Source organism: Callorhinus ursinus, unplaced genomic scaffold, assembly GCF_003265705.2.
Source record: "Callorhinus ursinus isolate GAN/ISIS: 27379988/994484 unplaced genomic scaffold, GSC_fseal_2.0 scaffold8, whole genome shotgun sequence".
Taxonomy (NCBI): Eukaryota; Metazoa; Chordata; class Mammalia; order Carnivora; family Otariidae; genus Callorhinus; species Callorhinus ursinus.
Window position 1 is genome coordinate 62,978,468 of NW_027397070.1, and position 15,182 is coordinate 62,993,649.

Below are 15,182 nucleotides of genomic sequence, written 5' to 3' on the forward strand. Positions count from 1 at the left end.
TACCTCATGTGAACGCACCATAGAATAGTGGTTAAGTGCATGTGGGTTAGACTCACAGCAGAGTCTGAGGTCTGCCATTTACTAGCTGTGTGATCAGGAAAGTTATTTAATCTATGATTCTTTGATTTGTGTTATCTATAGAATGGGATATAATAGGGCCCAGTGTCTAGTTTGGGGATGGAGTGAGATAATGCATGGAAAGCCTATTAGCATGATGCCAGACCTCGAGTCATGCTAAGTAAACATTACCTAGTGTGTATATTAGCAAACATTAATTATTTTGGGGTATTTTCTTTATTTTCAGTATTCTGCAATTGTAACTAATATGTGAGAAACATCTTTGTGCTTAAATCTTTGTCCATATTTGAGACTATTTCTTTATAATATATTTTTGGGAGTAGAATTACTAGACTGTTGTTTTTTTAAAGAGTTCTTAATAGCAGTTAGGGTGATGGAGGATGCCATGAGATGAATTTCCGGCCACCTAACACACAAAAAGTTGATTGTTTGCTCATATAAAGTTTAAATGGGTGTCCAGATTAGAAGGAGGAGGATTTCCACATGAAAGTTGGGGGTCAGGTTCCTTCTGTGATGGGCAGTCCTCTGCAATCAACTGGTGGGTGGGAAGGAGAAGAGAATATGGTACGTGGAAGTTTTCACGGGCCAGGTCTGAATGATGCATATTTCTTCTACTCACACTCCGTTGGCCAGAACTGTCATATGGCCATTCCTGACTGCAAGGGATGGTGGGAAATTTGGTCTAGTTGCATGTGAGGGAAGAAGAGAAGCAGTTCTGTGAGGACTTAGCCAGTTTCTGCTGCATACCCACTAGTTTCCTTATTGTTTAATTCTTTAAAACTCAGTATTTACTACCTACATGATAGCTTAAAAAATAATATCCCTAATAAATAAAAATTTTGTTGAAATCAACAAGTAAAAGACAGACATTCCAATAACAACAGAAAAGCAAAAACAGTTATAGGATCCCTATGTAGAACCTTTTCCAGTGCCTAATAAGCCATTCAGAATATGCCTTTTGCCCTCACTAGCAATCAGTGTACTATAAATTAATACAAAGTATTAAAATATTTAAAAACATAAAAATTAAAATCAGCTAGCAAATCGGCAGGTCTTTCTTAATGATTAAACTTGCTGATGATATGAAACAAGCATTTTTTTTTTTTTAAGATTTGATTTATTTATTTATTTTTTTTATTTGGAGAGAAGAAAGAGAGAGGGAGAGAGAGCGAGCATGAGAGGGGGGAAGGTCAGAGGGAGAAGCAGACTCCCCACTGAACAGTGAGCCCGATGTGGGACTCGATCCCGGGACTCCAGGATCATGACCTGAGCCGAAGGCAGTCGCTGAACCAACTGAGCCACCCAGGCGCCCTGAAACAAGCATTTTTATAAGCTGCTGGTGGTAGTAAAAAATGGTACAACCTTGCCAAAGAACAGTTTGACAGTTTACTTCTAGTACAATATTGGAAAAAATAATTTAATATACACATAAGGAATATATTTATTAGAGTAGCATTTAAAATAGTAAAAATATGGAAACAAAATTAAGACCTAACATGAGTGTATTGTTTTTTAAAAAACTTTCATTTTGAGTATCATTGACATACAATGTTCCATTAATTTCTGGTGGACAGCATGATGATCCCACCAGTTTGTATGTTATCCTCTGCTCAGTGTTAGCATTGCTCAGCTGTCCATCACCACACAAGGCTATTACAGTATCATTTACGACTATGCTGTGCCTTTTATTTCTGTGACTTACTCATTTCCTAACTGGAACCCTGTGACTTGCACTCCTCTTCACTCATTTTGCCCACCCCCACCCCCCCTCTCCTCTGGCTACCATCAGTTTGTTCTCTGTGTTTATAGGTCTGCTTCTGCTTTTTGTTTGTTTGTTTACTCACTGCTTTTTTTAGATTCCACATATGAATGGAATCAGATGGTATTTGTCTTTCTCAGTCTGCCTTATTTCACTTAGCATAATATCTCTAGGTCTATCTGTGTTGTCTCAAATGGCACAATCTCATCCTTTTCATGGCTCAGTAATATTCCTGTGTGTGTGTGTGTGTGTGTGTGTGTGTGTGTGTGTGTGTGTACAGACCACATCTTCCTTATCCATTCATCCATTGGCAGACATTTAAATTGCTTTCACATCTTGGCTACTATAAATAATGCTGCTATAAACATAGGGGTGAATGTGTCTTTTAGAATTAGTGTTTTTGTTTTCTTTGCATAAATAGCCAGTAGTGGAATTTTGGGATCATGTAGCGTTTCTATTTTTAATTTTTTGATCACCCTCCATACTGTTTCCCAGTGGCTGTACCAGTTTACATTCTCACCAACACTGTACAAGGATTCCTTTTCCTCCATATCCTTGCCAACACTTGTTATTTCTTGTTTTTTTTTTTTTTCTAGCCATTCTGACAGGTGTAAGGTGATATCTCATTGTAGTTTTGATTTGCATTTCCCTGATGAGCGATGTTGGGGCATCTTGTCATGTGTCTGTTGGCTAACTGGATGTCTTCTTTGGAAAAATGTCTATTCATGTCTTCTGCCCATTTTTTAATCAGAGTGTTTTTTTTTTTTTGGTGTTGACTAATATTAGTGTATGTTTAAATAAAGTAAGGTGCCTCTATAAAATAGGCTATTATGTGGCTACCAAATCACGTTTTCAAAGAATAATTAATTGGAAAATGCTTATGATGGATTTAATTTAAAAGCAGGCTAGAAAAAATGATCCCAGCCTTTTGAAAATTATATGTATATGTGTATGTTGTATGTGTTAAAAAAAAACGGAAGGTAATATCCATAGTGACCATCTCACAAGTGGAGGACAGGAGTTAGGACTGTGTGATTCTTCTCCTTTTTGTTAATTTCTATTTCCCAAGTTTTCCACATTGAACACGTGTTACTTTTATAATCTAAGAAACGTAACTTTGAAATGAGATACGAGTTTCAAGGAAGAATTGGGTATGATTCACTTTCATTCATGTTTTTGGGTTTCGGCTGCTTTTTCGGTACCTTATCATCAGTTTCCCTATTGAAATAAATATGGGCCTTCTGAAACAAGTAGAACTTGACTCGTTATGTTTTTCGCTTTTTTAAAAAAAACAACACACCTAAGGTTATGCTTACGTTTTGCAAAGTAATTATAAAAAAAAAGGTGGGTGGGGGGATTGGAAATGATACGCTTTGTTTTATAAGTGTAGATGGATAAGATGATCCTGTATTTTAAAGCTTTTATTAGATGTAGGTGCTGTCTCTGGAGCAAAAGTAACTGGATATTAGTAAATTCTTCGCTCTCATTTTTTGAAATTCAAAGTGAGGAGACAAATACTGAATAATGCTCCTCGTAATTATTTTCTTTGACATTTACCTCGTTGAAATGGTATAAAATATTGCCTATGAAAGAAACAAGTCCTTTTCAAGAAATTAAAGAACAGAGTATATGCTCCTATTTGCATGACATGTGAAAGGTCAGAGAAAATGGAATAAATCGGGGGGAAATCCTTTCTTGCACTGAAGGATTAATATTCCAAAAGCAGGAACACAATAACCTTTTATAATTCCTTCCCTTGATTTAAATTAAAAGAAGAAAACCGTAGAACGTATGAGATGCTGGGAAAACACTCTGACAGCACTGCCAATGACCTTATTTTACTGTTTGTTATCGTGTCAGAGGAACTGACAGGCGTAACATTCTAGAAGAGATAGAAGGTGAGATAGTTCAGGGCTGTGCAAATTTACATGCATATGGGAAAATGAGCGCCACTGGGGGAGCTAGTTAAGTCTCTGATGTTCCAGATTTTCCAAAAGAAAGCCAAGAAAGGCCTTAGCATAGTATTCAGATGGCTTCAAAGACGGCCTGCTTTTGATCCACATTATACCCGGCCCGATGTGTGGGCTCGCTCATAGAGCTTTGATGGAGCAGCTTGTCTGTTCATTTGCCTTTTCTTTGTTTATAATCCTAAATGCACTGCATCGCCCCGGGCAGGTTTATGCCCCCCGTTTAATAACGGGGGACACAAGTGTGCTTTCTTTCCCTTGAAAACTTCCCAAACAGGCTGCTGGTGCGGAGGGAAGAGGATCATTTCACTTCTGTCTCTCTCGTTTATCCCTAGCAAGAACACAGCAAGCGTAAAGCACACATTTATCTATTTCATTGTACACCTACTGTGCATAAGACATTAAATAGCAAGTGACTTGAGTATAAGAATTTTGGACTCTTTCAGCACCACATGATGTTTGTTTCTATCCTTTTCGTTTTTTGATGGGAAAAGGTTCGAGCTTCTGGTGTCAGAATTAGGTGGCACGTATTGAGTATCTAAGGCTTTGGTGCGTGTCTAAGGCTCCCCAGAGTGATAAGGGTTAGTGTAGTTTCAGGGTTGATTCATGTCATAAGGACTCTGATCCTAACGGCTTTTACAAAGGCTTAATCTGTGTGTCCAGGCCAGTGTAAAAACAAGCACACAAAATCCAGTTCGATCCCCCAGTGGAGAAAAAGCAGGTTAACTCCTGTCTCGCCTAGGCTGCCCCTGTTTCTTAGCGCTTTGCCACCAACCTTTTATCAATTTTTGTCCAAACTGTGGGCAGACAGTCACAGATTCTGGAGAGTAACGGAGTGAGTCAGAGCTCCAGAAACTGAAACAGCTCATTAGTAAACAGCGTGAAGCCAGAACAAGACAGTGACTGCAGTCAGGGCCACGGTGAAGGCACCCCCAGCGTTGTCCTTGTGTTTCAGTGTGGGACCGCCGCGATGGAGTGTGCGCGGCAGTACATCAGCGAGGTGCTGGACTTCATGGCCGACATGCACACGCTCACCAAACTCAAGGTAAGAGGCTTCCACCGGCAGCCGCGACCCTAACAAACCCAGACTCTTGGGGGTCTGAAGCACTGGGTTTTCAGCCTGTGCAAAGAGGGAAAAGAGAACAGAAAGGCTGTTTCCATGGCAGGAGTGATGTACACAGCTTTCATTTTGCCATTGATTCAGTTCTTATGATGCCCCTGGTGAAGCGTGGTCCCCATTTTACAGATGTAGGTAGAGACTGAGGCCCGGGGTGATACAGTAATTTGCTCAAGGTGGTCCTGCTGCTAAGCGGTGGAGTCAGGGTCGACCCAAGACTCCTGTGGCTCCCGGTCATTCTCTTTTCGCTACGCCATGTAGTGTCACTTAACTAACTTGAGCCTCCGCTCCCTCCTTTGCAAGACAAGCCTAACATCTACCTTTGCCAATGGTTACGAGGTTTGACATGGTGTTGTGCGCGTAAAGAGACTTTTGTGAACTATAACACATTATGCAAACTCAAGCCTTTCATGGTTATCTGCATCAAAGCTCTCTTCTTCAAGGAAATAATTAAAGACAAGGGATAGAACAAAATCTGATTTGCATATGGACAGAATCCCAGTGAAGTTGTTGAGGTTCCTGACTAATTGCTTTGCAGGGTCGGGTGAATGGCTGATACAAGTCAACTTCCCCGCCATGAGTCAACTAGGGAGCTAAAAGATTGATAGTCTCAGAGATTTGGGGAAGGCCCTGGACAGAGGGCAGAAGGGGATCCAAACACGGTCCAAGGAGCAGCCAGATTGCAAGCTTGCAGTAAATGGTTCCTTATTGATAAACAGGATCTAGTCATCCCAGAAGGTCATCAGCTACAAATGCGGTTCCTCCATCGCCCAACCCAGTTTCCAGACTCTGCTCAGATGATCCAAGTGTTTCTTGGGATAGGGATGGATTTGCAAATGCTAGGTGGAAAGAACCAGAATTTAAACAGCTGACTTCTCATGGTATCTGAACCCAGGCATTCCTAAGCAGGTTCCCCTGGTGCTTGACCATGCACTGGTCACTGACTGCTGAGTCTGGTTGTCCACACTCAAATTACTTTGATATCAAGTGTAAATAAGAGGAAACATTGTTCCTTAAACATTTTAGCTAGTTTTATAGCCACTTTCAATATACAGAGAAAAACAATAAGAAGGATCCATGATGATCAAAAGGTTGGGGACTAGAGATATAATTCAACCGTCCGATTTGACATAGATTAATTAGGAGGCAGATCAGAAAGGGCAAGTAGCTTGACTAAGGCCATGTGACTCAGTAGGGCAAAACTGGAGCTAGGTCTCAATTTCCGGTTCAGTGGTCTTTCCACTAAGTCACACTGTGAAAAGGAGTTTTTCTACATTAACTCAACAAATATGTTTTGAGCACCTGTCACATGCCTGGCATTGTTCTAGGCATGTAGGGATGTGGCAATGAGCAAAAAGACACAGTAGCCGTGCTCATTTATAGTCTGGTAGTGGGGGCCAATTTTAATGAAAATTTCATACAAGATAAAGTAAAAGTGTGACTTTTACAACTGCTATGAAGGAGGGTAAAACAGTGGTATAGAAACTTCCCATAGGACGATATGACCTAGCCAGGGAAGTCAAGGAAGGCTTCCCGGAGGAAGGGACATTTGAGCTAAAATCTGAACAATGAATAGCAGTTAATTGGGTGAAGAGAGGCAGGGACAGTATTTTGGGCAGAGAGACCAGCATGAGCAAAGGCCAGGAGTGGGAGGGAGCCAGGGTAGCTGGGATGAAGGGGTAAGATGCAGAGGTCTGCAGTAGCTAGATCATCCCAGGCTTTTTAGTCCATGCTAAGGAATTTTTGCCCCCTTTATCCTAAGAACAATGGGAAGCCATTGCAGAAGTTTAAATGGGTTGTATGCTTGGGAGTGGTGGTTTAGAAGGTGAGGGAATGACAACCTGATCTTTTTAACAAGTGGCCTAGAAGATTTCCAGGTACTCTGCCAAAGTCATGAAACACCATTTGCTTTTGCAGAGCCACATGAAGACATGTTCCCAGCCTCTGCATGAAGATACCTTTGGTGGACATCTCAAAGTTGGGCTGGCTCAGATTGCAGCCATGGAAATCTCACGGGGCAACCACAGAGATAACAAAGCTGTGATTCGCTATCTGCCTTGGCTCTATCATCCCCCTTCTGCGATGCAACAAGGGTAAGGCCCTTATTAGTACTGTGGCGAGGGCTAATGGATGCATCGAAGATTTATGGGAGTGGGATGTGATCGGTTGGGAAGATGGGAACCGAGCCTCATCTCCATACTTGCTGACCTGGCAGCATTTTTGAACACGAGCACTTCCTGATACGCTGCCAATAAAAGGAACTTGCCCTCAAACAAGAACCTCAGCCATATCCTGATGGATGATGAAAACTTGGAGCTTAGAAGTGCAGTTTTAACTCTTAATTCAAACTGGTTAAATAAATCGATAGGTATTTATTGAGCACTTACATAGCATCTGCCTTCCAGGAGCATGTTGGATTGCAGCTAGAACAAAATCCATAGCGGAGAGGAGATGGAGCGCAAGGAGACACAGGAGAGAGAGGGACACGTGGGCTGGTTCGTGGCTGCCATTTTGCACAGTCAGCTTCCTGGCTGGAGGAAAGGCGGGCAGTCGGGGTAAGGAGGGCAGCGGAAGGAAATGACGAGGAAGGCAGGAAAAGGGGTGGCTGTGTGTTAGGTGTCTGCCTCGATTCCTTCCCCTCTAGTGGGGATGTCAAACCTTCCAATGGGAAGAAAGAGTTTAAGAAAAAGAAGCTAGTCGGAAAGGCAGTCAGGTTGGTGGAAGAATGATTTTTAATTCCGCGTCCCCAGAAGCTGCTCTTTTCTCAAGCAGCTAGGTAGGGTCCAGGATCAGAGCAGGAAACCAGAAAAACAGATACATCATTTTGTTGGCACTCTGTCACCTTGGTGTTTTATGGTATGTAATTGCCTATAAAACTGCACTTTTAATGCCCTCCATCAATAAGCATTTGGTGAGCGTCCAACAAAACAGCCACCATAAAATCGCCTTTAACACTTCCTTCTACCTGCTAGACCAAAAGAATTCATCGAGTGTGTCTCCCGCATCCGTCTGCTGTCCTGGCTACTCCTGGGCTCCCTCACTCATAATGCAGTGTGTCCCAATGCCTCCTCTCCCTGCCTGCCCATACCTCTGGATGCAGGCTCTCATATCGCAGACCATCTTATTGTTATCCTGATTGGATTTCCAGAGCAATCAAAGGTAAGTGATTTCTGCAAGCTTAAGACCATAGGCATCGAAATTGCTAATGGAAACTCTTATCAGCCAATTATGTTTCTTCTGAGAAGAGAATGCATCTTATCAGTGGCCCTCCCGTGGATGTTAGGAGAGCAACTTTGTGCTAATGACTTACTTAAAGTGGTTTAAATTCCCGCACTATCTTTGCTTCCTCCTTAAATTGTCTTTCGGTTTCCTTTTATGAAGATAAATTATGGAGGCAAGCAAGAGTTAGCTTCCTAGGCATTTGTCTCAAAGTAATGAAGAGAAATAAGAGGGTAGCAACATAATAAAAATCCTATGATCAGTTGTTGGAACTGAGTATGAATTGGAGGCAAATTCATGCTCTAATTTCTCATGCACCATCTTTTCAACTCGCATCTCTAGAGATAGATATATAAAGATACAAAATGAAAACAAGAAGGCCAATGGGGAACTCACTAGAGTGCACGCTGGAATCACCTACACAGGGGAACTTTGTAAACTGTAGAGACAGATGATGTGCTTAAGGGAATAAAGTGAACCCAAGGCAGGTATCAGTCATGAGCCAGTGTAGGCAAACCAGACGCACTGGTACTAATCAGCTAAGAGAAGCCAAGGGCCCTTCGCAAGCTTAGGCCAGTTCTGGTAAGTCACGGTGGGTTTGGGAGCCTCTGGGATCTCGGCCAGGGCAAGCCGACGCTGTGATAAAATAGAGCACCATCCAAACGGCCCAAGTGATGTTTACAGAAAGAATCGGGCAGTCAGTTCCTAGTATTTCGAGCCAGATCTGTGTTTGATTCCTAACGACGGTACTTTGTAATTTTGACCTCGAGAAAGTTACTTAGCCCCTCTGAGCTCCAGTTTTTTGTGGGTAAAATAGGTGAAGGAATGGTTTGAGAATTATGGAAGTGATCTTTGAAAAGTCTTTATTTAGCCCGGCGTCTGGGAAGTTGTAGGTGCTCAGTCAGTCAGTGCTTACTCCTGGGAGGACTACTGTCTTTGCTGCTGCCCTTTCTCCTACTGGCAGTCACATCATGTTAAGTGCTGGGCCATGGGATCAGATGCACCATCTTATTCCTCCTAACTATAGCTCTTTGAGGAAGGAGAGTCCTATTATCCCCATGTTACAGATGAGGAAACCCCTGAAGGTGGTAGAATGGTTATTCTTCCCAATCTAGTTTAGACAGGAGAATGTCAGTGTCATTAATGGGCAAGGGGGTGGGTAGACGTGTTCTGCAAACCGAGGTGCCTTCTCTTTGAAAAGATGCTCCGTTCTCTCTGTGCACTCCCACTGACAGAGCAAAAAGAGAAAAAAATCTTTTTTTTTTTTTTGAAAGATTTTATTTATTTGATAGAGCACAAGCAGGGGAAGCAGCAGGGGCCGAGGGAGAGGGAGAAGCAGGCTCCCCGCGGAGCAGGGAGCCTGATGCGGGACTCGATCCCAGGACCCCGGGATCATGACCTGAGCCGAAGGCAGATGCTTCACTGACTGAGCCCCCCAGGCGCCCCAAATCAGACTGTCTTAAGGTGGTGGGTCACAAGTTTGTAACAGGCTCGGATCACTGGCGGTCACTGTGCTTGGGCTGTGCTCCGCAGGAGGCCGAGACTGTGCAGGGCAGGCCCTGGGGAGCACTGCAGCCCACGGAGAGGTAACGGCTCCTGTCTCCTCCTTTTCAGACCTCCGTGCTGCACATGTGCTCTCTCTTCCACGCGTTTATCTTTGCTCAGCTCTGGACCGTGTATTGCGAACAAAGTGCCGTAGCAACAAACATCCAAAGTCAGAATGAATTCAGCTTCACGGCGATACTGACCGCACTCGAGTTTTGGAGCAGGGTGACGCCCAGCATCCTGCAGCTGATGGCCCATAACAAAGTGGTGAGTCCACCAATAAGTTTCCCTCTCGGATGAAAAGGCGTGGTCTGTACCCAGTCCTCGCATTCCCTGTTCTTTAAGGATCTCAGTTGTGATATTAGATCAATGGATGGCTGGATTTCTTTGTTATAAACCTAACATTCTGCTTGCATAATAATTTTGCTGGGGAGACAAAGCAAACGAGTCAATCTAGTAAAAACAACTTTTGTTCACTCTGCCGAGTGCCGAAGAAAATTTCTGTGAAACGTCGACATTGAAAGGGCTGTTTCGTGCTATAAAGTCAGAAGGAGATTTGTATTATTTTTGGATTCCAAGGCAATTGGAAAAACCCTAGCCCATTGTGTCCTCCTTTTGTGGTATTTAAGAGCAGACCAACCACACATGTTCATTCCACTCAGCGCTCAAAACCTGAAAGAGCCTCCCCTTTTTTGAGTTGCCCTAGGAGGACCTAAGCCCCCCAATCTTTCAAATCCAGTTCAGGTTTAACTCCAGTGGCCCACCAAGAGAGGGGCTGCTCAGAACCTCACTGGAAAATATCTGAGGTATTTTTAGCATGAGCCCACTTCGTTGAACAAGCTTAGATTAGTCCTATGAAGTTAAGATCGGAGGTAGATGGAAGGAATGGACAAGGAAGTCCTTTGGTTCAGTTTGCTACTTTGGAGGAGGAGTCTCAGCTGGGCAAGCAGTAATTAGTACCTCGGTTACGGGGGCTTTATCAGCCGAATTCTCATCTGTGAGGGGCAGGGGATCTGGAAGAACATCCTAATGATGATTCCAGTGTGCCCAGAAACCCAACAATGCGCTGTCCACAAAAGGCATTCCGGAAATGACTTTTGATTGATTGATACTAGTCTAAGAAACATTTTCTCTCAGCTGTAATTGGAAAGGGGATTATATATTTCCTTCAGTGAAGCACTTCCTCGTCTTTAGAGAAGCAGATGTTATAAAGCAATTCTGTATGGAGAGAGGTATTTTAGTTCAATTTAAAGGAAATTTATGTGACAATTTTAGGGTGCACAAACAGTTCTGAGGTAAACATTTCTCAGATCACAGAGTCTGAGACTGAAGAAGAACTTAGAGATCAAGCATTCTGTTCTGTTACTTTATAGACAATAAAACTGGGACCTTAAATAGAGATTTGGTGTCCTTCTAATGTCATTATACCTCTCCTCCAAATCTCTTTGATATACAGGTGTTAGAAATGAATCTGTTACAAATGAGTTTTGTACAAAAAAATGCTACGAATGAGTTTGAATTAACTTTATCCTGAAAAATTTGTTAAACTCTATATGCCAGTTTGGTAAAATCCCCTTGGAGTGTTCAAAAATGCGGCCTTAGGAATTTCTGAGGAGGGGCGTCCACTGCATTGTATTTTTGAACTGTCATCAACATGGCCACCTTGTTCTGTAGAGAACAAACCACAAAGACAGGTGTGTAATAAGTGAAACAGCCACTTCAGATGAAGAAACTGGGGAGAAAGGGTCAAGATGGAGAAAAGGACCCAAGGCCAAGTTCTGTAGCTGGAAGGAGGGGAGGAGAAGGCATGTATCCTCTGGTATGAATCACGTGCAGTACCGATCAGGGAGATCGAGCCCCAAATTCCATTGGCAGCCCTGAGTCAGAGAAGGAGGCCATGACAATTATAAAACCTCTAGAGCTTTTTAAAGTCAGTTTCTAGTTGAAGTTCTGGAGGTGAATGAACACCACTCCTTGTGGTCCCCTTCGGTCATTGTGCCCAAAAGCTTCATGGGCACAGGATAGGGGTCCTCTGTGGCTGTAGACTAGCTTTCAGGGTTTCTGGATCACGGGGAGTGGAATTGATTTTCATATTTGTTGTTTCAGATGGTAGAAATGGTGTGTCTCCATGTGATTAGTTTAATGGAGGCATTGCAAGAATGCAATTCAACAATTTTTGTCAAGGTAGGAAAATCTTATGATTTTTTATAGACCGTTTCTTGCTGCTAAAAACAAAGGTGGATTTACTTTGATTGTGCCTTCGAAAAGGAAAATAAAACTGATTTGATTTTGACTTTCAGAGTTGGGGGTTGGAGGGTTCAGGCTCATGTAACCACCCTTCCCCAAATGGTTATCATGTTATTTTTGTTCTTGCTCGACCACTGGGACCGACTCTAGCTGGGTTAGAGATGTTGGACCATGATTATTGCATGTTAAAACAAGTAATGAAAGTATTAAGGTCTGAAAACGACCTTATATAAATTGGTTGGTGGTGTCTCACCTTGCAAGATATCCAGAAAACCAAGGAAAATAGTCTTTCATTGTTGAACTTCGTGGCTAGTATTTTTCTCTAGGGTAAATTAATTTCATTTCTAATATTACTGTTCTAAATCACTGTTTAGTGTATGAAAGTAATTTAAGTATTTGTCATCTGCCCAAGGACATCAGAGGCATACTAACATGATAAAAAATTAGAGTAAAGAAGAACTTGGTTGCTCACTCACACTCCAGTTCCCCTCTTCCTTTCCTTCCTGTCCTTCCACTTCTTCGTCTCACTGATTCTTTGCCCTTCCCCTACCTGTTCCACCTGCTGTTTACCTGTCGCGTGTATATTCTGTTGTCTCCGCCACCACCACCAACCGCCACCACACAGAACGCATCAGTCTGGGACCTTATAACTTGCTGTTTCACTCCTTGGTTGACCCTATTCTTCGATAAAATTCACTTGTCAAGTTAACATGACGCTGAAGAAAAGCAATCCATTTTCAGGGGAAACTTGACTGTCATCAGAACACTGCAAGGTAGCTGGTTCAAATGGGATAGATAGAGCTTGATGGTCAACAGCAAAAGGCAACACCATGAGAGAAACTGTATGACATTTGGATGACCATACATGATTTTATTTTTTATAGCTTTATTAGGGTATAATTTAGATGCAGTGAACTATACATATTTAAAATGTATAATTTGATAAGTCTTCACATATATTATACCCATGAAAACATCACCATAATCAAGATAATGAACACATCCCTCGCACCCCTAAAGTTTTTCTGTATCCTTTGTAGTCTCTTTTTGCCACCACTCCTGTATCCTACCTCCCCATCGCCAGGCAACTACTGGTCTGTTTTCTGTCACTACTAGCTAGTTTGCATTTTCTAGAATTTTATAAAAATGTATTTATATAATACTTAAGCTTTTTTCCTGCCTTCTCTCATTCAAAATTCTATTGAGATTAGTCCATTTGGTTGCTGAGAGCAGTAGATCATTTCTTTTTTTTAGTATATGTGCTGCCGAAGCGAGCACGCAGTAGATCATTTCTTTTTCTCTCTGGCTAGTATTCCATTATGTAGCTATATCACATTTTGTTTATCCATTCATCGGTCAATGGACATCTGGGCTCTTTTCAGTTTGGCGCTATTACAAATAAAGCTGCTATGAATATTCGTGTACAAGTGTTTATGTAGATACATGCTTTCATGTATCTTGGATGAACACCAAGGAGCAGACTGGCCAGGCCATATGATGTGTGTATAACTGTTCAAGAAATTGACAAACTGTTTTCCAAAGTGATTGTGCCCTGTTACGTTCACAGCAGCAGTGTGTGAGCATTTCGGTTGCTACACATTTTTGTCAACACTTCGTATAGTCAGTGTTTCATTTTAGTCACCCTACAAATTGTGCCCTGGTATCTCATCATGGTTTTAAATTGCATGTCCCTGTTAACAGGTGACATTAAACATCTTTTCATGTGCATATTTGCCATCTACTTATCTGCTTGGTGAAGTGTCTGTTAAAATTATTTGCCCATTTTTTTAATCGGGATGGATTTTTTCTTATAATTGAATTTTAAGGCATAAGTCCCTTATCAAGATGGGATTCGCAAAGATTTTTCTCTTCAGTTGTCTTTTCATTATCTTAACAGTGTCTTGTGAAGAGCAGAAGGTCTTAATTTTTGATAAAGTACCATTTATCAAATTTTTCTTTTACGGATCATGCTTTAATGTTGTATTTTTAAAAGTCTTTGCCTAATCCAAGGAGAATTGAGATCTTAACAATATTGAGTCTTCCAATCCATGAACACAGTATATCTATTTTTAAAATGCTTTTGTTAACTTTTTTCCAGCAATATTTTGTAGTTTTCCATATATAAGACTAGCATATTTTTGTCAAATTCATCCCTATGTATATCATAGTTTTAGTGTATTGTAAGTGGTATGGTTTTTTTATATCTAAATTTCTGATTGTTTGTTGCTAGTATTTAGAAATACAGCTGATTGTATATTAATCTTTTACCCTGCTAGCTGTTAAACTCATTTATTAGTGCTAGTAGCTTTTTTTGTAGATTTCATCAGCTTTTCTGTATAGACAGTTGTGTCATGTGCAAATAAAGGCAGTTCGGTTTCTTCCTTTCCAGTCTTTATGCCTTTTATTTCTTTGTCTTGTCACATTGCTCTGGCTAGATCCTCTAGTACAAGTTGAATAGAAGTCGTTAGAGTGGGAAACCGTGCCTTGTTCCTGATCTTAGGAAGAAAGCATCCGTCTTTCCTCATTAAATGTTAGTTGACAGTTTTTCATAGGTACTCTTTGTCAAACGGAGCAAGGTTCCCTTTTATTCGTGGTTGGCTATGAATTTTTGTCAGGAGTAAATGTAGGACTTTTCAAATACTTTTCTTACATTTAATGAGATGGTTATTTGATTCTATCTTGGCTGTTAACAAGGTAAATTTTATGGATTGATTTTTGCATGTTAAGCCAATCTTGTATTCCTGGGACAAACCATACTTGGTTGTGATGTGTATTATCTATCCTTTTTATATCTTGCTGAATTCTATTTGCTAACATTTTAAAATAATTTTTTGCCTTGATGTTCATGAGGGGTGTTGGACTGTAATTTTCTTTTCTTGTGATAAATATTTTTGGTTTTGGTATCGGGGTAATGATGGCCTCATAGAATAATTTGGGAAGTATACCTTCCTTTTCTGTTTCTTGAAAAAGTTTGTATAGATTTGGTGTTATTTTTCACTTAAATATTTGATAGAATACACCAGTAGAAATGTCTGGGCTTAAAATTTTCTTTGCAGAAGGGTTTCAAATTTACAGATTCAATTTCTTTAATAGATATAGAGCTATTTAAGTTTTCTGCTTATTCTTGAGTGATCTTTGGGGTAGTGTATGTCCTTCAGAGAATTCGTCCATTTCATCAAAGTAGTCAATTTTATTGGCATGAAGATGTTCATAATATACTTTTAATAGCTGTAGGATCAGTAGTTACGCC

The 15,182-nt window shown here is 41.1% G+C and overlaps 1 protein-coding gene across 13 annotated transcripts in view; it reads left to right on the top strand.

Annotated features, from left to right (window-relative positions):
- The window catches only part of UNC79 (unc-79 homolog, NALCN channel complex subunit), a 246,213-nt gene that overhangs the window by 220,965 nt on the left and 10,066 nt on the right, over nt 1-15,182 (top strand). For all 13 annotated transcript variants that reach the window (XM_073895820.1, XM_073895813.1, XM_073895819.1 and 10 more), the window contains 5 exons: nt 4,760-4,849; nt 6,839-7,014; nt 7,894-8,080; nt 9,755-9,952; nt 11,792-11,869. In XM_073895820.1, the coding sequence (XP_073751921.1) occupies nt 4,760-4,849; nt 6,839-7,014; nt 7,894-8,080; nt 9,755-9,952; nt 11,792-11,869 (729 nt within the window). The remainder of the gene's footprint in view (nt 1-4,759; nt 4,850-6,838; nt 7,015-7,893; nt 8,081-9,754; nt 9,953-11,791; nt 11,870-15,182) is intronic.